Genomic DNA, 23,261 nt, shown 5'->3' with positions numbered 1-23,261 from the left:
TAACTTTTCAGCATCATGGTGGGTCAGTAGCTTCCTGACCTCAGGTGAAAAAAGGCACTTCTAGAGACTAATTTAATGTGGGAGTTGAAGGAGAGATTTTGATCAAAACTTACTCCTAGATTCCTCACAGAGAGACTAGATGTTAATGAGATACCATCTAGAGTGATCATGTGATCTAATCTATCCCTGAGAGGTTCAGGACCAAACACCATGACCTCAGTTTTTCCTGGGTTAAGGAGGACATTTGAAGACATCCAGGACTTTGTCTTTAAGACAGGTCTGGAGCTTCACTAACTTCTGTCTCCTCTGGTTTCATGGATAAATAAAGCTGAGTGTCATCAGCATAACAATGAACATTTATCCCATGCTGCCAAATAACGTTCCCTAAGGGAAGCATGTACAATGTGAAGAGGATTGGTCCGAGTACAGAACCTTGAGGAACTCCATGGCTAACCCTACTGTATGAGGAGGGAACACCATGGACATGAGCAAACTGGTATCTATCAGATAAGTATGATCTAAACCAGTCTAGTGCTGTCCCTTTAATCCCAATCACATGTTCCAGTCTCTGTAACAGGATGCTGTGATCAACTGGATCAAAAGCAGCACTGAGGTCCAGCATAGAGACCAGTCCATGATCTGAAGCTATAAGATTAGTGACTTTAAGAAGTGCTGTGATGAGCTCTAAAGCCTGACTGAAACATCTCAAACAGGCCGTTTCTCTGCAGGTGCTCCAGTAACCAAGTCACCACCACCTTCTCTAGAACTTTAGAGATAAAAAGGTTGGATATTGGCCTATAATTTTCTGATACATCGGGATCCAGTGATGGTTTTTTAAGCAACGGCTTAATTACTGCCACCTTGTAGGACCGGGGTACATAACCTGTGTTGGATCGCAGTCCCTCACGTGTGTCACTGCCAATCCACGTGTTCTTTGAATGAAGACGTCAAGAAGAACAATGCCAATTTCAAAATGTATTTAGCAATAGAACCAATTAAAGATACAAATATTACAGCGCTTCAGGCATCTCAATGAGTTCCCAGGCATTTCTAGAGCCTGAGAACATCTAATCTCAGGAACGCAGCCAAGGCAAAACAGCATAAGTCAAACCAAAAGAAATTTTAAATGAACCTTTTAAAGAGGTAAATCACAAGTCAGGACACGTTTACTCTGGATTTTAACTTTATTGGTCAATACATGTTGAAAAGTTCAGTAACATGCAGCTCCCTACATCTTTGAAATGCAGTGTCAAATTAAGAATGGTATGGCAATTTCATTGGAAAATGGCCATGTGGGGGAAATTTAAATAGGGGGTGGTTGGGTTTTGCTGGAGGGTTGTGAAAAGGATTGAACATAGTTGGAACATTGTATTGGTAAGGGGAGGGATAACCAGCACCAAATGGAGGTATCGGCTGATTAGGCTTTGTTTTAACTGGGAACGCACCACCTGGTGGAAACATCGGAAAACCCCATGGATAGGGGAATTGTATAGGATTAAATGGGACCTGTCCACCAGGGCTTGGCAAAGTACTTGTCTGAGATGGAGGTGTGGTTGTGGTTTTTGGCATTGTGGTTGGGTAAAAATGGGGATTCCAGAAAGGCAGGTTTGGGAACGGCATGGCTTGAGGCATCTGCCCAGAAGGAAAGCCCCAGGGGGGATGTTTGACATGTTGAGGCATCTGAAAAGGAACGTTCCAGAAAGGATAATACTGAGGCTGTGACACCGGTGGGGGGGTTGTGGCGGCAGCTTGCAGCAGAGGTGGCTGACCCCATGAAGACATTGGGCACCACAGTGAAAACTGTATGTTGTACCAAAGCATCGGCAGCACGTAGTATCCACCCTAGGAAAGAGTTCAAATTTCAACAAATGCTGATGTTATCCAAGCATTTGATCAATCAGCTAGCCTTACCGTGATAATCATGAAACAGCCATTATAAGGAACTACCATGGACAGTGAAGGGGAATTCCACTGTGTGTCATAGCCACAACTGGGGGAGACATTGGGTAGTGGTACAGGCAGTCCAGAAGCTCCTGTGAAAGATGAAACCAGAAGTTACAAAACCATTAGAAACAGCTGAAATTAAACCACTTGCACATTTTTACTCCAATACAATCTGAGCAGACATCTTGAGGGTCAAGGACAAGTTTAAAGACTTGGGCTTCATTTCCACTCCTGTTCATAGCTTCCCAAGCCAGCAGTTCTCCTTGAAGACATGGTCTTTTGGGCTTCTTGCTGGACGGGGGTGGAGAAGCCTCCTTTCCATTGCATGGAGGCAAGAGCAGCACAGTTGGCATTTTCTATTGCCAGCCATTTAAAATGTTTACCCAGCTCACCGTGCTGTTATGACAGGCGAATTGGCATCATGAGCCCCCAAAGACTGCATGGAAGCATAATGATTTACAAAACCAGAGCCAACTCACTCAGTGCAAGACTAACCAAGTTATTTCACCTCTGCAGGGTAGTAGACGAGACAAATTCACCTGGATCCATCGAAAACTGCTGGGCATCGGCTCCCTGAGCCATGAACTTCATCTTGTTCAGACCGCACAGCACAGAAGGGTTCATGAACTTCATGTTATCGGGAATGTGGGTTTGGAGGCCTGTTAACAGAGATTACATCTGAATTAGCCATGTCCGAGTTGAGCAAAGTATGAATCGGTGATCCTAACCAGAGTTGTCGCTCTGGTAGTTGACGTCCCCCTCTGTGGAAGAGGGCGAGATGTGGGCTCCATCCTCGACCGGCGCGTCGACTCCGGACGTTTTGTCAAAGATATTCCCGAACACGATCCTCCCGGGCTTGAAATCCGCCGCTGCTGCGCTTTTTTCTGTTTTACTCAGCCGAAAACTTTCCGCCGTTCGCGCAAAATGCGAAACGAAGAAAAGAATCACAGCCAAGCAAAGAGAGGAGCGCTTCCTTTTTCCTTTGGTTGCCATCGTAACTCCTGGAAACAACACACTGATGCCTGAAGCGGCGCTTTTCAAGCGTTCAGCTGTGGGTTGATCACTGATGGTCATTGGCTTCAGCTGCGGGTTGATCACTGATGGTCATCGGCTTCAGCTGCGGGTTGATCACTGATGGTCATCGGCTTCACCTGCGGGTTGATCACTGATGGTCATCGGCTTCACCTGCGGGTTGATCACTGATGGTCATCGGCTTCACCTGCGGGTTGATCACTGATGGTCATTGGCTTCACCTGCGGGTTGATCACTGATGGTCATTGGCTTCAGCTGCAGCAGCGGCGGGTTCACCTTCTATCTCCATGGTAACCGACAACAGGCAGGGTGACCGGTGAGTGCGTTCCTGGCTGTCAACCTTCCTGTCTTCAGCGAGGACAAGACAAAAGTGCTACCCGAGGTGGTTCAGAAGAAGGTTCACTTGTCGAGGTTCTGCTGTGAAACTGGTGTGAGCGATAAGAGATTTGTAAGAAGTGCGACAGACAAATGGTTGGAAGTGATATAAAGACTTTATTAAGGTTTTGCTTCTCAAAGTAAGAGCTTTGCATCGTAAAGCAGCTACTCATGTAACAATCGATGTTCTTTCAAGACTGATAATCACCTAAAAAGTGGCAATTACAGACAGGATCAAAGGATCTTTGATTCAAAGCTGCACGACTCTGTTACATTGGGTTTCGACCGCCCTCGTCATCACTTGTGATCTACTTCAACCAGTCAGTTGTATGGAAACAAATTCAAACTGCAAAAAGGTGAGATATTGACAACAAAAGACACTTGATTCTGTGTGTGCCTGGCCCAGGGGCAGAGGCGCTCAGTCCCAGTTTCTGAGGACTGGACTCGTTCTGCCTTCTTTGGTCTTGTTAAGAGGATCCCAGTAGACCAGACCGAGTGTGGGAAGGATTATGACCGGTTTTCTACTGGAGCAGCAGGAATCCTGCGGTACCGACGGGAGCCCGACCACACAATGAGCTCAGCAACTGTTCGTGCTGTGGTACTGCCATTAGATTTCTTATAGATATGTATATAGTCACCTGTGTGTATATATAGAGTATATGGTCCTGTATGTACCTGCTGCTCTGTCCAGCACTGGTCCTCGGCAGAGGACCCGGCCGACTGCGAGTACTGTGGACAACATGCCAAACCTTTACTGCAGCTGTCCTGGGAACGGTGGCCTGAGGTGAACTGAATCCATGAAAAGAACCAGCAAGAGCCGATGCTGACGTAGCTGCATGCGTGTCCACCCTAGGAAGCTCTGAGCTTCTGCTGCGTCCAGCGGCAGCAGCTGTACCAGCTGCTGGAAGAGGACAGGTGTATGGCTGGAGGCAGGTGTCTCACATCCCTGGCAGCCGAGATAGGAGATCTCCACCAGTTCGACATGGACTGGGACTGTGCTTTTGAGTACAAACTTAACTTTTTAAAATCCCAATCAAATGGAACAGAAGGCCCATTAAATTTGCTTCTTTGATTAGCGCGCAGCCCAAGGAGGTGATCTTTGAGGAGGTGTTCGTTCAACCAGCGCTGGTGACGGACGGCTGTGAGTGGAGCTGCTTCTGCACGAGTGTGTTGCTGGGGTGAGGGTGAGGATGAGCAGCGGCAGCCTGAGCTCTGCCTTTGTCCCCCAGCATCACACGCCCTCAGCTTCCGACTGTCCCGGGCTCCAGAAAGATGCTGGACAGCTTATTCTCGCAGAGTGGCCCAGCAGCATTTCGGAAGAAAAGACAACGAGCCGCCGCCGGGTCCGTCTTTGGACCACAAACCCCCCGAGTTCGGCATCTGCGATTACCAGGTGAGCGCCGTCTTTGTGTTGTTGATGACCTTGGATGCCGGCTCAAGCCAGCGTGGTCCAGATGCTAACAGGATGCTATTTCTGGTTACAGACTGGGCCAGACTTTGCACAGAAGAATTATTCCAGTGGAACCAGACTTCTCACAGCCTTCTCTGATGGTTCTGCTCAGCTCTTGTATCCGGTTCTGATAACAGCAGCAACATGAATCCTTCATGTGTGTTTGATGAGCAGCTGTGGTTCTGATCCTTATGGCCTCTGCACCAGTTATCCTTCGGGTTCCCTGGCCATTGTTGTTATGGTTACAGAAGACAACGCAAAGGTTTGCATGGTGTACGATGAGAGCAGCGCGGCCAGAGAATCGACCCGAGCCATATTCCACTCTGACGGCAGGGCCACGTGTTACCACGGCAACAGAAACGTATGGTGAGACCCGTCGCGCTGGACCTCTTAAAGCTCGGGGTTCTGTATCTGCATGTGGCCGCTCTGTTGCAGGCTGAACCTGAGCAACTGGGGCGGTCGGTGTTTGGAGCAGGATGGGACCAAGGTGCGGCAGTGGAACTGGAGCGGCATTGGCCGTGTTCCCACCGTCCTGGACCCCCTTCACCTCAGCCTCAACGAAAAGATTCAGGTCCAGATCCTGGGGCGGAAACAGGTGTTCATGGCCTTCCAAGCGTGTGGTGAAGCGGTGCAGCTGAGCGTGGGCAGATGCTGCCTGTAGATCCACTCGTGTCCAGAGGGGTACCAGCGCCACTGTAAACACACCAGACTGACACCAGTCACAGATGAGGCCTGTCCCAGGTTCCCCGGGGCCCTTCTCAGCCCGTGGCCATGGCTTTAGTCTGTCCAGGTCCAGAGAAGCTTCAGGAGCACCTGATTATCGAAGAACCCTTTAGGTAACCCAGGTTCCCATCTCTGGAAGAGATGGTGCGATTCTGTCCCAAAGGTCATCTAGTAAAATTAGACTTCTGAAAGCGTTGGTCCATTAAAATTAAAATTGCAGAGATGCTTGAAAAGCCAAGATCGAAGCCTTTATTTCTCCCTCAGACCAAACAATAGTTGTTCCAGTGATGCCTGTGGGTCCTGTCTGGATTATGTCAGGCGCATTCCTAATCCGTTTGTCCTGTAATGGACTCAGCGAGGTCCTAATACGTCACCACCAGCAGATGGCTGGACGGTTCCAGGGGAACCATCATATTACAGCCAGACCAGCACCCGGCACCAAATCAGACCACAGCTTCTTAAATAGTTAGGATAGTTTTTATTCCTCCTCTTAGCCTCCTTCACGTCATCAATATAAAAATTATTCAGAAATCACATCAAGACAGCCGTTACTTCCACAACAGTGATGAGATTTAAGTGGCTTTTCTACCGGGCTAATCTACCTTTGAATTAACATCTAAAATGGCTCAGTGGGATGAAGGAACAACGTCGCCTTTCCACCGACCCATCGGCGCTCCTCCACCCTCGCGTCGTGTTCCCACTGAGGAAAAAGTACCTGGTACCTTTTATTTGGTCCCTGTTCTTCCAGGTTCCCCAGAAAGCAGCTGCCTCTTTCCCAGCATAGATTTAATCTTTTAGTTGTTTCTGCGTTTGAGTCGTTAATTGTTTTTTGCCCTAAATGAAATGGCTAATTATTGTTCTCATGATTAAAGGCTGACACTTTAGGACACTGCAACGCTCCGATTGGCCGGAGGATTTACGGCGCCAGCCAGGCAGTGATTAAAAAAGGATCCCAATTTCTGTCTGATGACAAGAGCCAACAGCACCAAAAGCCTTAGCAGAGATGAACAAGGTGGTCCTGACTCTGCTCGGGTAAGGCACCCTGCCAGATTGGGGGGGGGGGGGCAGCGTACTGTTCATGCAGTGGAAACAAAGCGAGGAGCGCTGATCCGACAGTGTGGGTGGAAACGGCCACGGTAGATGAATGTGAGTGCAACAAGCTACAGACAGGAAGGGGACAACTCTCCTGGGAGCCACTGATGCTAACAGGACGAGACGTGCAGCAGGAGACCGCGGCACCACGAGCCCCCCTACAGGGTCGGGGCGGGGCGTCTCTACAGGGCGTAGTGAGGAGTGATGAGGGACATCCAGTCAGAGCCAGCAGTCTTCCTGCCTTCAGCACAGACCTTCATAAACATCACGTCACGGCCCACAGGGAGACCCACCTCAAACCTAAAAAAGAAGAAAGGAGACGACCTTAGACCAGGCGGCCCGGCCGAGGGAGTGACCTTCAGGTGCGGCTGGTGTGATGAGACCGTCCCTGAGGACACAGGAAAAGGAGAACATTGGGCTCACAGGGGGGGCTTTAACTCCAGCCAGAGGGGAACAGGGTTAAGAGTGGTGCGCTCTTGTGTTCATGTGAACATTCATCTTCATCTCGTTGTCCAGGATTTGCACGAGCTGTTGCATGGATGGCAGGTGACCCGACTCCAGTTTGGACCAAACGGGCACATCTGGGGGAACAACGGCGGAGTCAAACTCACAACATTCGAGCGTTTCACGCGGCAAACGTACGAGCCTCCATTAGTGCACGTCTGGCCGTGAAGAACTCACCATTGAATGTGATTTCAAAAGCTCCCGTCGACATCAGCTGGTTTTCAATCATATTACTGAGGAAGAACACCATCATGCAGGCGTACACCTGGAAACAGCCCACAGGGGACACACACAGGTGTTCACACAGGTGCACGTACGCTCTGCTGCAACGTTATCAAGACCACGTCCTGGCTGGGAGCCCGGGTGTCTGTAACCCTGGGGACTACTAGCTGTGGACCTGGAGGTCAAATGTAGGTCAAATGTAAACTAGCACCAATGAGTGGTCCAGAAACGGCCTGGTTATGCATGCACATCAAAAGCTGAGGGATGCAGATCAGAAGGTTGGAGGCGATGCAGCGGGAGCCAGACTCACCTTGTTTCCTTGGCCCCACTCCCAGATGCCTGGGGCTTGCATTCCAAAGAGGGCGAACGGGTCCTTGCCGACAATAATCAGTCCAATCACCACCAGTTTGAACATAGAGAGGAAGGAAGCTACGTGCCTACGGGAGAGCAAGAAGGTGGAGCTGAATGTCTTTGAATGTTTGATTCTCCAGACTGAGCTGGCGCCGGACGCGTGCGACCAGCTGGTTGCTGCTCTGGACTGGACAGGACGCGTGTTCCACGCTAACGATACGATGGGTAGCAGGGGGGCGCGGCTGTAGGGGGCTGCCTGCCAGGGAACCAACACAGAACACTGTCTGGTCTCAGTGGAGCACATCTCAGGTGTGTTCATTAGAGAATCTTCCAGAGGCTTCAACACAACCTCAGGGATTATTTTTCTCTCATTTCAGGAGGTCTCAAAGCTTCGTAGCAGTGCTCTCCATCTTCTTCTACATCTGGAATGAACCAACTCATAAATCGTTTTACGTTGTTAGCCGTTTGTCAGCCTGAATTTTTGTCAGTCGCGAACCCAAATGGTTGATCATATTCTGTTAAAGCCAAAAGAGTAACAAGTAAATGATCCACGACAAGAAAACTGGACTTTGACCCCCAGTTTTTACTGCTTGGGGCCGACAGCTGCGTCTCAGGGCCGTAATACCAGCACAGACAAATCCAGGCTGAGATCAGGCCGCTGCAGAATTCCATCTCCTCGCTCTAATCACAGCTAATCTCCGGCAGCTTTTAAATAGTGCCATTCAAGCCACTTGTGAAAAGACAGGGGGCTTTCTTCCTTACCGGTAGAGGGGCATGGGAAGATAGTTCTCCCCTTCAATGCGGATGTCTGGGTACCGCTGGTACAGGGCCTGCGTGTACTCCTCAAACACCCGCTTGTACCCTCAGGATATGCTGGGAGGAAAGACAGGGTCAGAGAAGGATTTCAAGAAGTTTTTACAATTATATTTACTTATTTATTCCAGCGGGGAAGCTTCACCACAACCCATTTTCTTCTTTTAAATTGGCTTTAATTACATAAACTACCCCCAGTGTAACCCGTAAACTTTCACCTTGATAAATGCTGCTCAGAACGATGGAAGCACACATTAAAACCTTGAGAGGAAATGAAACTTTGCGAAGTGTGCTCATTTAGACAGACGAATGTGAAGCTTAAGTGTCTCAATCACAAATGACACAATTCTTAACGTTTAAGCCATGTTGGAGAGCGGAAGTGAGGCCTTATCGATTAGATTCACACGCGAAGCTTATAATCTTAATATCCAGACCAACTCGATATATGCATACACATGTTGTGATTAAATTAGCAGGCGATTACGAGTTTCCCCCCCTTTAGTTATTCCTTTTCACCCAGCAGCGCCTCTCTGGCCCGGGATGTTGTTAGCCTGGCCGTTAAGCTAGCTCGCAGTGACTCGCCAGTTTTTTCCTTTGCTCACCAGATTTGAAACTTGAGCAGGGGCCCCGTAGCAAACTGCATTTTCATCTTCTTCACGCCACTGTTGTCACCCGCCGTGGCGCAACATAGCGAGAAAACGCCCAAAGTCAGGAGCGAAAAGCGCAACCACTTCATGGCCATCTGCTCGAGCTCTGCACCGCTCCGACGGAGGTGGGTTCTCTTCCTCACCGGCTGTATTCATGAGCCGAGCCCGCTCTGGCGCCACCTAGTGTTGTGGCGGCGGAGGTGGGTTCTCTTCCTCACCGGCTGTATTCATGAGCCGCGCCCGCTCTGGCGCCATCTAGTGCTGTGGCGGAGGTGGGTTCTCTTCCTCACCGGCTGTATTCATGAGCCGCGGCCGCTCTGGCGCCACCTAGTGTTGTGGCGGCGGAGGTGGGTTCTCTTCCTCACCGGCTGTATTCATGAGCCGCGGCCGCTCTGGCGCCACCTAGTGTTGTGGCGGCGGAGGTGGGTTCTCTTCCTCACCGGCTGCATTCATGAGCCGCGCCCGCTCTGGCGCCATCTAGTGCTGTGGCGGAGGTGGGTTCTCTTCCTCACCGGCTGTATTCATGAGCCGCGCCCGCTCTGGCGCCACCTAGTGTTGTGGCGGCGGAGGTGGGTTCTCTTCCTCACCGGCTGTATTCATGAGCCGCGGCCGCTCTGGCGCCACCTAGTGTTGTGGCGGCGGAGGCCATGGCGCGTTCAGAGGCCGCATAACATGGCCGAAGTTTGGCCGTGTCAGATTAACTTTATAAACACAAACTACTATTCCTCTTTAGTCATTGAGCAAGCAGTGATAGACTGAATTGTATGGAGCCTAAAGTTCAACCCATTTCCAGTTCCAGTACAACTTGTAGCATTTTAGACAGCAATGGTGTGTGAATACGTTTATTTAAACCATCAGTCCAAATTTCAAACAAATGTGTTAAAAGAGCAGTAGCAGAAACACTGATGGGGTCATCTCAGCATTTCATGATTGCCAGACTCTCCTGCTCCACTGCTGTCTGCAAAGCCATCAGCGTATCTGGCAAAGAAAGACGACACACTGGGACATCTGCACAGGCACCATTTGAAGCACACACGTTCATTTTGGTAAACGAATCAAAAAGCTGTGAGATATGATTTTCATGCCAAATTAAAAGACACTCGAGCCACCATTTGTACATACCCAAGATTCTACGGGAATGATCCAGCAGCCCAGGAAGTTCTGTCTTGATGTTGTATGAAGTTTGCTCCATGGCTGTGACAAACTCATTTACTTTCTGTAAACAAAGGGGAAGACGTGAGGACGTGGGACGCCTCTGACTACAATCATTCCCTGTAAAGAAGAACCAACTCTACCCTGAGTTCCACGTAGACCTTCTCCTCCAACTCTGTGACTTGAGATATGGCGTCGAACACACTGGTGTCCTCGACAGACTCCTAGATCACACACACACACAGGAAATGAGGACTGACACATTTCTGCTGGTACGCATGATCACGGGCAGGGTTACCTCCTCTGTTGAGCTGTTTACAGGCTCTTGGGTCTTTGATGCTGCACTTGAGGCAGAATTACAATTCAGTTCTTTCACTCTGTAAAGAGAAGCAAATATCAAGATTTCCAGTTTGGTCAGTATTCTAAAAGTCAAAATCTAGTCTAAAACGGAACCTGTCAGCATAACGTAGTGTGTTCATAGTGTATTCACATGAAGCCATGCCTGGAGACACCATGGCAATCTGTGGAGCAACAAAGGGGAACACCAGTTGAGTACTTGACACACACACACACCCACACCCACACCCACAGACACGCTGATGTTTGTCATTTTCGATCAGACCCTGTGAGCTGATCAGACCACAGACACATACCATGCAGGTTCTGGACTTTTCTCCAATGAAGGAATCCCGAAGGACCTTGGTCAAAGTGCTCATGCGGAAAGGAATGTGGTCACTGTTCTTTCCCAGTGACCTGATACACTCCTAAAGGCACGAGAGGGAACAGGAAGTCAGAACAAGTTCAAGCAGGAATCCAGATCACCGGGGTCCTAACAGAGGAAACCTGCTGCTCCTGAGGAACCTTAGTCTACCTTGAGGGCCAGCAGGCTGCGGTTGATCTCTGCCGTCTCCACCAAAGTGTTGCGGTCGTTGCTGCTGACGTCCGTGCCGCGCTCGTTACCGGCCAAATCCACCAGTGAAAATTTCCCATGCAGGGTGGTGGCGCGGTCATTGCGGCGGAGGACGACCTGAAGGACGGCGTGAGAGCGGGAGGAGTTGGCGTTGGCTGAGGTCTGGCCTGATGTCCTAAGGACAGAGGGAAAAGGTCTGTGCGTTCGTGGAAGAAGCTCCGACGGGCAGAGGCACCGACGGGCCCGTGCTGAGGTACCTGCACGCGCTGCCCAGCTGGATCAGCTTCACCACGTCTTCTGCTGTGGACACACAGACCTCCTCCAGGCCCACAACCTGGACCTGCTGGCGCTCGTCCTCCAGGACTCGCAGCTTGGCCTTCTTGTTCAGGAGGTCGTAAACCTGAATCCAAGCACAATTCATCTATTGTTGAGGGACGTCCTGCCCCACTGGGGCGATGTTACCTTTGAATCGTTTCAGTGAGTCCGTTGGGCAGACGGACGCCTTCTTACTTTTCCGTTGTAAATCTCAAAGAAGCTGACATAGACAGACAGATCCAGGTTTGAAAACCTCCTGTGGTTGAGGAGTGCAAAAACCTCCAGGGCTTTAGGAGGAAAGACAGATCAAGTTGTGATTCTGCCATCGAGCTCGACTTAAAACAACTTTATTGTGCCGTTTTGCTACCTGCAAAGGCATAAATTCCTTTACTGCTGTTCTGTTGTTTCCCTGTGAAGTCTCCTCCCATCGTCTAGAGGGGGGAAACGTGCAAAACGTGTACAATTAAACCGCTCGAGGTGAACGCCGCGTGCAAGGCAGACTTCTTACATGAGTCTTCCCACTTCCTGTCTGGCCGTAGGCGAAGCACGTGGCCATCCCTCCTTCAAACATGGACTGGACCAAAGGTTTGGCTGTGAACCTACCACGTGAAAAAGGAGAAAATGCACCTTCAGCATAAACAGACAAATAAGGAGAAATATGCCATGAAAAAAACATTACTTGTAGACCAGATCGTTGGTGGCGGACTCGTCAAAGGAGTAGTCGAATTGGAACGCTTGGTTGTCCAAGTACTTGGTGAGATCCACCTTCTGCCTGGGCTCGTGCACGAGCAGGGCACCTTGTCCTGGCACCGACACCACGTCTATCTCCTTTTTGTTCATCTCTGCAACAGAAGGTCTTCATCAGCGGAGGCAGGCCTCAATATTGCTGCTCCCGCCACGCTCAGGTGGAACCTACCCTGCTTGTTGAGAGGCCGCTTCCGAACACAAACACAGATTCTTCGGGGTTCCACCTATTCGTGAAGGGACGTGAGGGATGAACACATGAATACGGGTTTAATGCCAAATGAACCGAGCTGTGGAAAAGACCTTACGCTGCTGTTCGATGATAATGGAATTACTTCCAGGGTCTCTCTGAAGTCCTGGATCATCTCGTAGAATTTCTGGTTTGGTCGAGAAGCTTCTCCAAACTAATAAGAAAATGGCAAACACAATGTGAATGATAGAGAAACCCAAGTGAGCCATTTCAAATCAGAACAAATGTTACAAGGAATGAAATATCTGCACCTTTCCCCTCTTAGTTTGCACGTCCGGGGGCTTCGCAACACAAGACAGCCTTTTGTTGCCCTTGTGGAGCTCTGGGGGAGCCACAGACTTCCTTCTGCCTACCGAACAGAACACGGACAGAACCTTTATTATTCTGGGCAGGCGGCAGTTTTACGCCAGAGAGAAGCCGACTGTTCGACCAGAGGAGCCATAAATATGCTTGTGCTGACCTTTGACTGCAGGTGGTGGAGGCATCCTCTCTGGCTCATCGTTTTCCTTCACCGTCTCACGCATCAGCGCCAGCGCGGATTTAGACTCCTCCTTCCTATGTGACCGACTCGAACTCCCTGAATAAGGCAAGACGATACACAAAAGAGGGAAAACAAGAAACATCAGGCCGTGCGGAACACCGGGGCCAGCTGCCCCCGTTTCAGCCCTCGCTCTCGCCATTTTGAAGATTGCTACCAACCAGGTTTTGTGAGCGCCGGAGCCAGAGGGAGGTGAGGGAGGACGGTCTCGGCTTTCTCCTGAGACACATCAGAGGTCTCGGCAGGAGCCTGATCAGCAGCTGGAGTTTGGAACACGCACGTCTGCCTGACCTGAGATTTGCTGCCATCTGTCAAACAAACAGCAGTGGGGCAGATAAACAGCAGTGGGGCAGATAAACAGCAGTGGGGCAGATAAATAGATTAATGGTTGTGATTTGTCCATTTTAAGTGACAAAAGTGAGAAGCTTGCCACCCTAAACCAGGACTAAAACCAGACCAAGAGACAGAAACGCGTGAGCTCCTCTTATTCCCATAAAGAAATTACAGTTGAGCGCAGTAAAGAAACCAAGGATGATATTGATACATAACCAGCAGCAAGCGCACTGTGATCAGTTCTCCGAGTACATTTCATTCAATCGTGTAAACCCAGTGCCAGGCTAATCCCCGATTCAGTTTAAAAGGCCGTGTGCCTGCTGACCTGACTCCTCAGCATTGTTGACAGCTGGAACAGAGGCTTTTAAATGGAAACAAGCTAATGAGAGCTACGCTATACAGACTGGAACATGAACAAAGACGGGACATATGTACATACAGGCCATTGGGGCAGGTATCCTGGAGGAGCGCAGGCGACCCTCGTACCTCTGGTAGGGACAGAGTAGCAGAGACAGGTTAGGAGAGCCAGGGAATGCCGCTGGCATCTGGGTCGGCGTGTGGTCCGTGGCAGGACGTCCCGGGGGGAGAGCGGCACCCCTCGGTGTGGACGACTGGCCCGTCTCTCACTCGTGTCCTCAGTGCTGCAACACCTTTCCTTTGGATCTTTTCAGGGTTCGGGTTAGGTGTACGCTTGTGCCTGTGCTTTTCTCTTAACTGTTTGCAGTATTCTATTATGCTGTGTTGATCATCTAATTTCTGTAAAGATTTATTTTGTCTTGCTGTTCAATGAGAAGTGCAAAGTAAAAGCTTGATAGTGACAGACCAATAATGCACACCCAGTCTTAAGGCAACCCCACAGTAGCTGTTATAGGCACATTCCTTCATCACTGATCATAACAACAGCCCAACATTGACCTTGTCAGGAGCGGGGCGGGCAGGTGGAGCAGCGTTGCCCAGCACATTGTTGATGTGGTCCAGCAGCTCCGGGTTGAGGGCACATAACTCGGTCACCTGGATCTGGAACGCATGAGATGTGTGCTCGTCAGGAATCTCAGGGAGGTTGCTGCTCGGTATTGTGTGCAGGCAGCATTCCCACCGACCTCCTTCCCTCGGCAGATCTTCCTCTCGTACCACTCCACCATCGCCGTGCATTTGTCACCGTTCGCGGACGTGACCGTGGCCGAATGGACGCGACCTGTTAGCCAGGCAGCAGAAAGGCTTTGGAATGCATTCGGAGCACCATTAAGTCGTGAGGCGGAACTTTTCTCACCATCGCTGCGGCTGATTTTTACAGACAGTCCAACCAGGAACCTGGACAAGGCGCTCTCCATTTGTTCTGTAAGGTTGTCGACGAAGTCAGAATTCAGGTAACGTTAGCAACCATCCCGAGGCTGTGGTAAATATACATACTACTGGAACAAATATGTAAAGGCTTTCTATTTCAACTCTGAGTTACTACTCTTAAAGACTAAAATCGTGCAAACTCACCTTCGCACCAACTGGAACGCCGCTAAATATTTGAACTTCTTCTTCGTTGATGTCCAACAGGATCGCAACCATGTCCGCCCCCTGGTGGACGCCAGCCGCCCTGCAGTTCCCCGGACTGAAATGGAAGAAACACAGAAACAATACAAACAACAATAATGAGGACAACGATATTCACAGTTCTTTCGAATTACAATCAGAACTCGAATTTTCTAGAGAAAGGGACACATTCTTAAAAATGTTGTTTTAAACTTTTCCATGTCAGGCACACCTCATATCAGAATTAAATACCTGAATCTTTGCGTCGGATCCTGCTAAATGGTTCCAAATCCCTTTACTCTCTCCAGTCCAGGACTTGTCCCTTTCTTCAACCAACTTCTGCTACCTGCCACAACCGCCCTGTCCAGTGTGTGACGTCACCAGCCCGGTGTGGCGTCACGACTGTTACACGTTCGTCTTCCCTTCTTCTCATTTGTTTCTCATTTTAGTTTTTTTTTTGCCTTAAACTGGTATGTTTACACCACATCTCAGACAAGAATCAATAAACAGCATGTGCTCACACACACACACACACACACACACACACACGCACCACTAAAGGATGAAAATAAACAGATCCCTTCAGTCGGCCCAGCCAGGCTGTTTGGTGGGTCTGTCTGTGGGTGTCTGGGTGGCCCAGAGCTGCTTGATGTGAGGCCTGGGATGGAGCCACAACTGTTTCCTGTGAGCAGCCCAACCCCCAGAACCCCCAGAACCCCTCCACCAGTGACTTAGTGGGTGGTAAATCACTCCACTCCTCCCACTGTGTTTTCACAGTCTGACCCTCTACAGTCTACACAGATATGTATGTGTGCGTGTGTGTGTGTGTGTGTGTATGTGTATGTATGCATGTGTGTGTGTGTGTGTGTGTGTGTGTGTGTGTAAAGCTAATAAGACAACTTCATCATAGTCGTCCATTTTCTTTTCTTTTAAAAAAAATAACTGGACCTATTGAACAGGAAAAAACACAAAATATAATGAGTTCGAAAGTGATTGATGATCAATCATATTTCAAGAATTCCAGTGATCATTAGGCACCGTTGCTGCCGAGGCCTCCAGGTGTGAGCGCACCCTCGTACCCCTGTGTACCAGCGTACCCCTGTGGTCCTGCTGAGCGTTGCTGTGCTGGCTGGTTTGAAGACGGGCTGGTGTCTCTTGTCCCGTTTTCCTCCATCTGTCCGGCAGCATATTTTCTCAGCGTAAAGAAAATTGGCAGACTGTGGTTCTTTCCCTCCACACAGACTAAATAAACACGCGTGCGTATGGTGCACGTGAGAACATTTATCAACCACCCAGGAAGGTTCTTGAGACGCAGCAGCACAGAGGAGGTGTGCAGGAGTTACACGGCTCAGGAGAGTCATTTAAGAACGTTTGTTTTTCTTCATTTAGTCATACACGCGCTGCATCCGCCAGGGGGCGCTATTGCCCCAGCGGGGCCCAGAGCCACCCGGGGCCCGGAGCCACCCGGGGCCCGGAGCCACCCGGGGCCCGGAGCCACCCGGGGCCCGGAGCCACCCGGGGCCCGGAGCCAGGGTACCTTCATCGGTCCAGCTGGCAGATGACATTTTTTCAGTTTTTTCTCCAACCATAGCTTGTTTATTTGGGTCCGGGGGCACTGGGGGGGGGGGGGTCAGGCAGGCCGACTGCACACACAGCTGCAGCTTACCTGCAGGTCTGGCTTGGAGACCACTTGGAGGCCTGTTTTATGACTGAAATGTTGACGTTTGTTGTACCTTAATCTCACCATTAACCTCTTTAATGCTGCTGCCACTGTCAGGACCAGCTCTGACCCCACAAACATCTCAGCACCAGGATCATGAGCCGTCTGTAACCTTTCCCAGGGAGCAGCTGGAGCTGGTTTGAGTTGGGCTTCAGTTTCAGGTGCCTCTTTTATGGTGACATCATCGCTTTCTTGACCTGAGCTGCTGATCTTGTTTATTACCGTGTTATTAAAGAGGTGGCCCAGCACTTGAACCCAGATCTGTTCCTGCGTGGCCACGTGGTCAGAGCGGTAAGACGGTGAGAGATCAGCTCCTCCAGGGCCAGGACCCCCCGTTGAGGAGATCACATTCATGACAGCCAGGTAACAAGACTGCTGACATGTTGTGTGGCCCAGGAACCAGAGCCAGATCAGTTCCTGAGATGGATGAAAGCTGCTGTAACCGTGAGCTAGTTCAAGCTCCCTCACGCTGCCCCCTGGTGGTTGGAACCTGCATCACACTCAGTCCTTATTGATCTTGTGACCTGACTTAAACAAATCAAACAAATCTCACACACACACAGTAGACCAGTAGACCAGTAGACCAGTAGACCAGTAGACCACCAGACCAGTAGACCAGTAGACCAGTAGACCACCAGACCAGTAGACCACCAGACCAGTAGACCAGTAGACCAGTAGACCACCAGACCAGTAGACCAGTAGACCAGTAGACCAGTAGACCACCAGACCAGTAGACCACCAGACCAGTAGACCACCAGACCACCAGACCAGTAGACCAGCAGACCAGTAGAACACCAGACCAGTAGACCACCAGACCACCAGACCAGTAGACCAGCAGACCAGTAGACCAGTAGGCCAGTAGACCACCAGACCAGTAGACCAGTAGACCACCAGACCAGTAGACCAGTAGACCACCAGACCAGTAGACCACCAGACCACCAGACCAGTAGACCAGCAGACCAGTAGAACACCAGACCAGTAGACCACCAGACCACCAGACCAGTAGACCAGCAGACCAGTAGACCAGTAGGCCAGTAGACCACCAGACCAGTAGACCAGTAGACCACCAGACCAGTAGACCACCAGACCACCAGACCAGTAGACCAGCAGACCAGTAGACCAGTAGACCACCAGACCAGTAGAACACCAGACCAGTAGACCACCAGACCACCAGACCAGTAGACCAGCAGACCACCAGACCAGTAGACCAGCAGACCAGTAGAACACCAGACCAGTAGACCACCAGACCACCAGACCAGTAGACCAGCAGACCAGTAGAACACCAGACCAGTAGACCACCAGACCACCAGACCAGTAGGCCAGTAGACCAGCAGACCAGTAGAACACCAGACCAGTAGACCAGTAGACCAGTAGACCACCAGGCCAGTAGACCACCAGACCACCAGACCAGTAGACCACCAGACCAGTAGACCACCAGACCACCAGACCAGTAGACCACCAGACCAGTAGACCACCAGACCACCAGACCAATAGACCACCAGACCACCAGACCAGTAGACCACCAGACCAGTAGGCCAGTAGACCACCAGACCAGTAGACCAGTAGACCACCAGACCAGTAGACCACCAGACCAGTAGACCAGTAGACCACCAGACCAGTAGACCACCAGACCAGTAGACCAGTAGGCCAGTAGACCACCAGACCAGTAGACCAGTAGACCACCAGACCACCAGACCAGTAGACCAGTAGACCACCAGACCAGTAGACCACCAGACTAGTAGACCAGTAGACCACCAGACCAGTAGGCCAGTAGACCAGCAGACCAGTAGAACACCAGACCAGTAGACCAGTAGACCAGTAGACCACCAGACCAGTAGACCACCAGACCAGTAGACCAGTAGACCACCAGACCAGTAGGCCAGTAGACCAGTAGACCACCAGGCCACCAGACCAGTAGGCCAGTAGACCAGCACACCAGTAGAACACCAGACCAGTAGACCACCAGGCCACCAGACCAGTAGACCAGCAGACCAGTAGACCAGCAGACCACCAGACCAGTAGACCACCAGACCAGTAGACCACCAGGCCACCAGGCCACCAGACCAGTAGACCACCAGACCAGCAGACCAGTAGACCACCAGACCAGTAGACCACCAGACCAGTAGACCAGCAGACCACCAGGCCACCAGACCAGTAGACCACCAGGCCACCAGACCAGTAGGCCAGTAGACCAGCAGACCAGTAGAACACCAGACCAGTAGACCACCAGACCAGCAGACCAGTAGACCACCAGACCACCAGACCAGTAGACCACCAGGCCACCAGACCAGCAGTCACAGTCTCACAAATACCCCCCTCCCCCCCCCCACAGCCTCATATTTAGAGTCTTGTGTAAACAGCACAGAATGAATCAATTAAAAGAGCATCATGCTGGTTCCTGTTTATTTAAAATAAACGAGCCCTCCCGCCTGTCCGAATGATTGCCTGGAACAAAGCATCCCTGCCCCCCAGCCCTGCCTGCCCCCCCCCCCCCCAGGCTGAGGAAGACCTGGCCCGGCCAGTCCCTCCTCCAGGGAAGCTGGCTCGGTATCAGAGCGAGCTCCGTTGAGTCCCAATCTTGATGTTCATGATGATCCACGAAGCCAACGTCTTCAGTACTGGGGGGGTGGAGGGGTGGGCAGCGCCGGTGGGGGGGTGTGTGAGCAGCGCCGGTGGGGGGGCGTGAGCAGCACAGGTGGGGGGGTGTGTGAGCAGCACAGGTGGGGGGGTGTGAGCAGCACAGGTGGGGGGGTGTGTGAGCAGCGCCGGTGGGGGTGTGAGCAGCACAGGTGGGGGTGTGAGCAGCGCCGGTGGGGGTGTGTGAGCAGCACAGGTGGGGGTGTGTGTGCAGCGCCGATGGGGGGGTGTGAGCAGCGCCGGTGGGGGTGTGTGTGAGCAGCACAGGTGGGGGGGTGTGAGCAGCACAGGTGGGGGGGTGTGTGAGCAGCGCCGGTGGGGGTGTGTGTGAGCAGCACAGGTGGGGGGGTGTGTGAGCAGCACAGGTGGGGGGGTGTGAGCAGCACAGGTGGGGGGGGTGTGTGAGCAGCGCCGGTGGGGGTGTGAGCAGCACAGGTGGGGGGGTGTGAGCAGCGCCGGTGGGGGTGTGTGAGCAGCACAGGTGGGGGTGTGTGTGCAGCGCCGATGGGGGGGGTGTGAGCAGCGCCGGTGGGGGTGTGTGTGAGCAGCGCCGGTGGGGGGGTGTGAGCAGCACAGGTAGGAGTGTGTGTGTGCAGCGCCGATGGGGGTGTGTGTGAGCAGCGCCGGTGGGGGTGTGTGAGCAGCACAGGTGGGGGTGTGTGAGCAGCACAGGTGGGGGGGTGTGAGCAGCGCCGGTGGGGGGGTGTGAGCAGCACAGGTGGGGGGGTGTGAGCAGCGCCGGTGAGTGTGTGTGAGCAGCGCCGGTGGGGGGGTGTGAGCAGCACAGGTGGGGGGGTGTGTGTGCAGCGCCGGTGGGGGGGTGTGTGAGCAGCACAGGTGGGGGGGTGTGAGCAGCACCGGTGGGGGGTGTGAGCAGCGCCGGTGGGGGGGGTGGGGGGGGCGTGAGGGGCCCGACAGCCACTTCAAAGGAAAAGGTATCAGATTCAGACAAGCGAGGAGCTGCCGTGTGTGTGAGGCAGGAATTTACAGCATCCACCTTTCATCTACACAGGTGGGCGCGTGTGTGAGCGAGTGTGTCTGTGCAGGCAGAGGTGCCGTGTGTGTGTGGGGGGGGGGGGGGGGGGGGGGGGGGGGGGGGGGCACGCTTGTCAGGACGATGTCAGGTTTAAATAATTGCGTGTGAGAGAGACGAGTCATAACAAGGATCCAGGTGACCTCCAGGTGAATGAGAGCTGAGGCGCTTCTCATCTCTGTCCTCCTGCGCCAGGTGTGTCACATGGGCGTGAAGACCTTGGTGGGGAACACCTCTGACCTCCTGCGCCAGGTGTGTCACATGGGCGTGAAGACCTTGGTGGGGAACACCTCTGTCCTCCTGCGCCAGGTGTGTCACATGGGCGTGAAGACCTTGGTGGGGAACACCTCTGACCTCCTGCGCCAGGTGTGTCACATGGGCGTGAAGACCTTGGTGGGGAACACCTCTGACCTCCTGCGCCAGGTGTGTCACATGGGCGTGAAGACCTTGGTGGGGAACACCTCTGACCTCCTGCGCCAGGTGTGTCACATGGGCGTGAAGACCTTGGTGGGGAACACCTCTGACCTCCTGCGCCAGGTGTGTCACATGGGCGTGGAGACCTTGGTGGGGAACACCTCTGACCTCCTGCGCCAGGTGTGTCACATGGGCGTGAAGACCTTGGTGGGGAACACCTCTGACCTCCTGCGCCAGGTGTGTCACATGGGCGTGAAGACCTTGGTGGGGAACACCTCTGTCCTCCCAGAAGTGCACTGAAAAGCTTCTGGCATCCGAAGCGTGACGCTCACAGGTAACACGGCTGTTTTGGGGGTCATTTTCTATTCAGACCTGCACCTCACTCAGAGCACCTTGAAGCTGGTTGACTTGGAATGACTCGTGTTGCTTAGCAACACACGCATGTTGCCTGATGTCAGCTCCAAAAGAGCCCAAAGGAAGCAGAGCTGCTGTGGAGCTAGCTGTAACCATAGCAACAACACTAGCAGCACATTTAACCAGCAAATTAAGCTAAACTTTGTGACACTGATTGGAGATAACAGCGCTGACCTTTGAGGTCACGACAGGGTCAGAGGGTTTGAAGAGGCAACGACGCCAGAGTCACGTTCTTGTTTTGAGATTCCATTTATTTTGTTAGTTCATCTTCTAGAGCAGGTGAGGGAACAGAACGGTCACACATTGGTTTTGAGCAGAGTTTTCAGAAGTCACAGTGTTTCAGACATCAAGAACATTTTCTGAAGCAGGAAGTTTTGAGGAAGCTCAAAGATGAAGGTGGAACACAGTCCTACACGCCTTCCTTCCCCTTCCACAGTTGCCCTCTAGCCCCCCCCCCCCTTTGCTCTGCCCCATAAGACCTTTGCAATAAAGTGTTGTCAACCCCCCCCATCCCAAAATGCAAGCACAATGAAAACAAACTCGCCAACAAATAGATATAATTATATATAATATATATTCACTCTTTAAAAATAGAACTTCCGTCTAGATACTAACGACTGTACAAACTACAAAAATAAATCTTTCATATAAATAATTTATGGCATGACATTAACAATTTCTCTTTTTTCTGAAATAAACTATAAACCAATGCAGGAGTCCCCCCCCCCCCCCCAACAGGTCCCATCAGAGTGGAAACGGTGCTTTGATCACAACTGTAGCTTCTGAACCGTTTTCATGTCTACAGAGATTCAAGCTGCACTCGGAGCAAAACGACCCTGAAGAAGGAAAATCTGGTGCAGGATGTAAGCCGGCGGTGATGAGACCATAGTGGACAACAGAGACCAAAGACCCCAAGGAACCAGGGACAGTGGCGTCACCAGGGGCAACTCAGGAGTCCAGACGAGTGGACACGTCCAAACCAGCCGGTAGAGAAGAGGAGAGGGAACGATCGGGACACCAGGTTCCCTCCCTTTGATCTGAGGAGAGGCAACGATGGGGACACCAGGTTCCCTCCCTTTGATCTGAGGAGAGGGAACGATCGGGACACCAGGTTCCCTCCCTTTGATCTGAGGAGAGGGAACGATCGGGACACCAGGTTCCCTCCCTTTGATCTGAGGAGAGGGAACGATCGGGACACCAGGTTCCCTCCCTTTGATCTGAGGAGAGGCAACGATCGGGACACCAGGTTCCCCCCCTTTGATCTGAGGAGAGGCAACGATCGGGACACCAGGTTCCCTCCCTTTGATCTGAGGAGAGGCAACGATCGGGACACCAGGTTCCCCCCCTTTGATCTGAGGAGAGGCAACGATCGGGACACCAGGTTCCCCCCCTTTGATCTGAGGAGAGGCAACGATCGGGACACCGCTGTGGAGCTTACGAACACTGGAGAAGAAACGGTCTCATCACGGCCCCTTCAAGTAAAAACTGCTGAGGACGTCGGAGGAACACTCGTACGCGTGCACGCAGCAGCCCTGGCGTGCGAGGCGTAACGGGGGGGAAGGTGTTGGGAAGGTCGGGCTGAGCTCTGCTGCCACAACACGAAGGCACAGTGGGGGGGGGGGGGGTACTGCATTATTAAGGCAAATGACTGTAGCAGCAAAAGAAATAAATCAGACAGACGTGTGATCAATAGCCTAAAATCTCAACATCACATCACTTCTGTGCACGGACATCTCACACTTAGAACAACATCTGTGATTCTATACACTGTGGAGGCGGGGGGGCATTATCACCCAGCCACAGAAACCAACATTTACATCTTTTACACGAGTATACCCAAGTTATACAGTACTCTTAAATAGCTTCCTTCTTTTTAGTATTAAAATAGTATATACAAATAGATTTATAGAATTCTTAAAACGTCTCATGTCCTTGAAATAAATCATCTCTTCTGCGTGAAGGTCATATACAGTCCAGGAGCCTGGGAGTCCGGGAGCCCAGGAGTCCGGGAGCCTGGGAGTCCGGGAGCCCAGGAGTCCGGGAGCCCAGGAGTCCGGGAGTCTGGGAGTCCAATAGTCCGGGAGTCCAGGAGTCTGGGAGTCCAGGAGTCTGGGAGTCCAGGAG

The 23,261-nt window shown here is 51.8% G+C and overlaps 4 protein-coding genes and 1 long non-coding RNA gene across 10 annotated transcripts; 2 read left to right on the top strand and 3 right to left on the bottom strand.

The window, feature by feature from the left end:
- Positions 1 to 1,165: 1,165 nt before the first annotated feature.
- LOC101078885 (uncharacterized) lies at positions 1,166 to 2,977 on the bottom strand. 2 transcript variants are annotated; one of them, XM_011619491.2, is made up of 4 exons: positions 2,673 to 2,973; positions 2,484 to 2,603; positions 1,912 to 2,033; positions 1,166 to 1,842 (listed from the first exon to the last, which is right to left on the bottom strand). In XM_011619491.2, the coding sequence occupies exons 1-4, from the start codon at positions 2,935 to 2,937 to the stop codon at positions 1,255 to 1,257; spliced, it is 1,095 nt and encodes a 364-aa protein (XP_011617793.2). In that variant the 5' UTR covers positions 2,938 to 2,973; the 3' UTR covers positions 1,166 to 1,254. The 2 variants fall into 2 exon arrangements, with proteins under 2 accessions (XP_011617793.2, XP_011617794.2); XM_011619492.2 differs by lacking the exons at positions 1,166 to 1,842; positions 1,912 to 2,033 and adding an exon at positions 2,329 to 2,380 and having other exon boundaries at positions 2,453 to 2,603; positions 2,673 to 2,977.
- Positions 2,978 to 3,222: 245 nt separating this feature from the next.
- On the top strand, positions 3,223 to 5,762 carry LOC105418795 (uncharacterized). Of its 4 annotated transcripts, XM_011619489.2 has the most exons (10): positions 3,227 to 3,491; positions 3,580 to 3,707; positions 3,824 to 3,949; positions 4,043 to 4,135; positions 4,205 to 4,356; positions 4,428 to 4,492; positions 4,581 to 4,744; positions 4,836 to 4,918; positions 5,009 to 5,167; positions 5,237 to 5,762. In XM_011619489.2, exons 2-10 carry the CDS (start codon positions 3,681 to 3,683, stop codon positions 5,460 to 5,462), a joined length of 1,095 nt encoding a protein of 364 aa, XP_011617791.1. In that variant the 5' UTR covers positions 3,227 to 3,491; positions 3,580 to 3,680; the 3' UTR covers positions 5,463 to 5,762. The 4 variants fall into 4 exon arrangements, with proteins under 4 accessions (XP_029686466.1, XP_011617791.1, XP_029686465.1 ...); XM_029830606.1 differs by having other exon boundaries at positions 3,223 to 3,707; positions 5,009 to 5,162; XM_029830605.1 differs by having other exon boundaries at positions 3,227 to 3,707.
- Positions 5,763 to 5,982: 220 nt separating this feature from the next.
- On the bottom strand, positions 5,983 to 9,249 carry selenot1a (selenoprotein T, 1a). The gene is made up of 6 exons (XM_003978184.3): positions 9,109 to 9,249; positions 8,456 to 8,566; positions 7,653 to 7,779; positions 7,298 to 7,385; positions 7,040 to 7,197; positions 5,983 to 6,916 (listed from the first exon to the last, which is right to left on the bottom strand). Exons 1-5 carry the CDS (start codon positions 9,246 to 9,248, stop codon positions 7,076 to 7,078), a joined length of 588 nt encoding a protein of 195 aa, XP_003978233.3. The 5' UTR covers position 9,249; the 3' UTR covers positions 5,983 to 6,916; positions 7,040 to 7,075.
- A 730-nt stretch (positions 9,250 to 9,979) lies between these two features.
- On the bottom strand, positions 9,980 to 15,306 carry kif2c (kinesin family member 2C). 2 transcript variants are annotated; one of them, XM_029831518.1, is made up of 23 exons: positions 15,172 to 15,306; positions 14,884 to 14,998; positions 14,666 to 14,731; positions 14,496 to 14,590; positions 14,311 to 14,412; positions 13,835 to 13,883; positions 13,224 to 13,370; positions 12,985 to 13,101; positions 12,776 to 12,873; positions 12,583 to 12,678; positions 12,447 to 12,501; positions 12,210 to 12,372; positions 12,039 to 12,129; positions 11,898 to 11,961; positions 11,726 to 11,817; positions 11,473 to 11,615; positions 11,177 to 11,390; positions 10,959 to 11,069; positions 10,759 to 10,826; positions 10,604 to 10,682; positions 10,449 to 10,529; positions 10,276 to 10,369; positions 9,980 to 10,131 (listed from the first exon to the last, which is right to left on the bottom strand). In XM_029831518.1, the coding sequence occupies exons 3-23, from the start codon at positions 14,724 to 14,726 to the stop codon at positions 10,070 to 10,072; spliced, it is 2,082 nt and encodes a 693-aa protein (XP_029687378.1). In that variant the 5' UTR covers positions 14,727 to 14,731; positions 14,884 to 14,998; positions 15,172 to 15,306; the 3' UTR covers positions 9,980 to 10,069. The 2 variants fall into 2 exon arrangements, with proteins under 2 accessions (XP_029687378.1, XP_011617790.1); XM_011619488.2 differs by lacking the exon at positions 15,172 to 15,306 and adding an exon at positions 13,721 to 13,756 and having other exon boundaries at positions 14,884 to 14,996.
- LOC115248040 (uncharacterized) lies at positions 14,412 to 15,181 on the top strand. The gene is made up of 2 exons (XR_003887070.1): positions 14,412 to 14,762; positions 14,944 to 15,181. It is a non-coding gene; the product is annotated as an uncharacterized lncRNA (long non-coding RNA).
- Positions 15,307 to 23,261: the final 7,955 nt, after the last annotated feature.

Source organism: Takifugu rubripes, chromosome 22 (genome assembly GCF_901000725.2).
Source record: "Takifugu rubripes chromosome 22, fTakRub1.2, whole genome shotgun sequence".
Lineage (NCBI taxonomy): Eukaryota > Metazoa > Chordata > Actinopteri > Tetraodontiformes > Tetraodontidae > Takifugu > Takifugu rubripes.
Note: the sequence above shows the minus strand (reverse complement) of the source record. Positions and strands in the feature narration are given on the sequence as shown.

Coding starts and splice junctions, on each gene's coding strand:
- LOC101078885 (XM_011619491.2), bottom strand. CDS start 2,937: ATGGCAACCAAAGGAAAAAGGAAGCGCTCCTCTCTTTGCTTGGCTGTG. Junction 2,604..2,672: donor CTACCAGAGCGACAACTCTG/GTTAGGATCACC, acceptor CTCTGTTAACAG/GCCTCCAAACCCACATTCCC. Junction 1,843..1,911: donor GCTGTTTCATGATTATCACG/GTAAGGCTAGCT, acceptor ACTCTTTCCTAG/GGTGGATACTACGTGCTGCC.
- LOC105418795 (XM_011619489.2), top strand. CDS start 3,681: ATGGAAACAAATTCAAACTGCAAAAAG. Junction 4,136..4,204: donor CCTGGGAACGGTGGCCTGAG/GTGAACTGAATC, acceptor TGTCCACCCTAG/GAAGCTCTGAGCTTCTGCTG. Junction 4,357..4,427: donor GACTGGGACTGTGCTTTTGA/GTACAAACTTAA, acceptor TTCTTTGATTAG/CGCGCAGCCCAAGGAGGTGA.
- kif2c (XM_011619488.2), bottom strand. CDS start 14,726: ATGGAGAGCGCCTTGTCCAGGTTCCTGGTTGGACTGTCTGTAAAAATC. Junction 13,757..13,834: donor GATACCTGCCCCAATGGCCT/GTATGTACATAT, acceptor TCCATTTAAAAG/CCTCTGTTCCAGCTGTCAAC. Junction 12,502..12,582: donor CATTATCATCGAACAGCAGC/GTAAGGTCTTTT, acceptor CTTCACGAATAG/GTGGAACCCCGAAGAATCTG.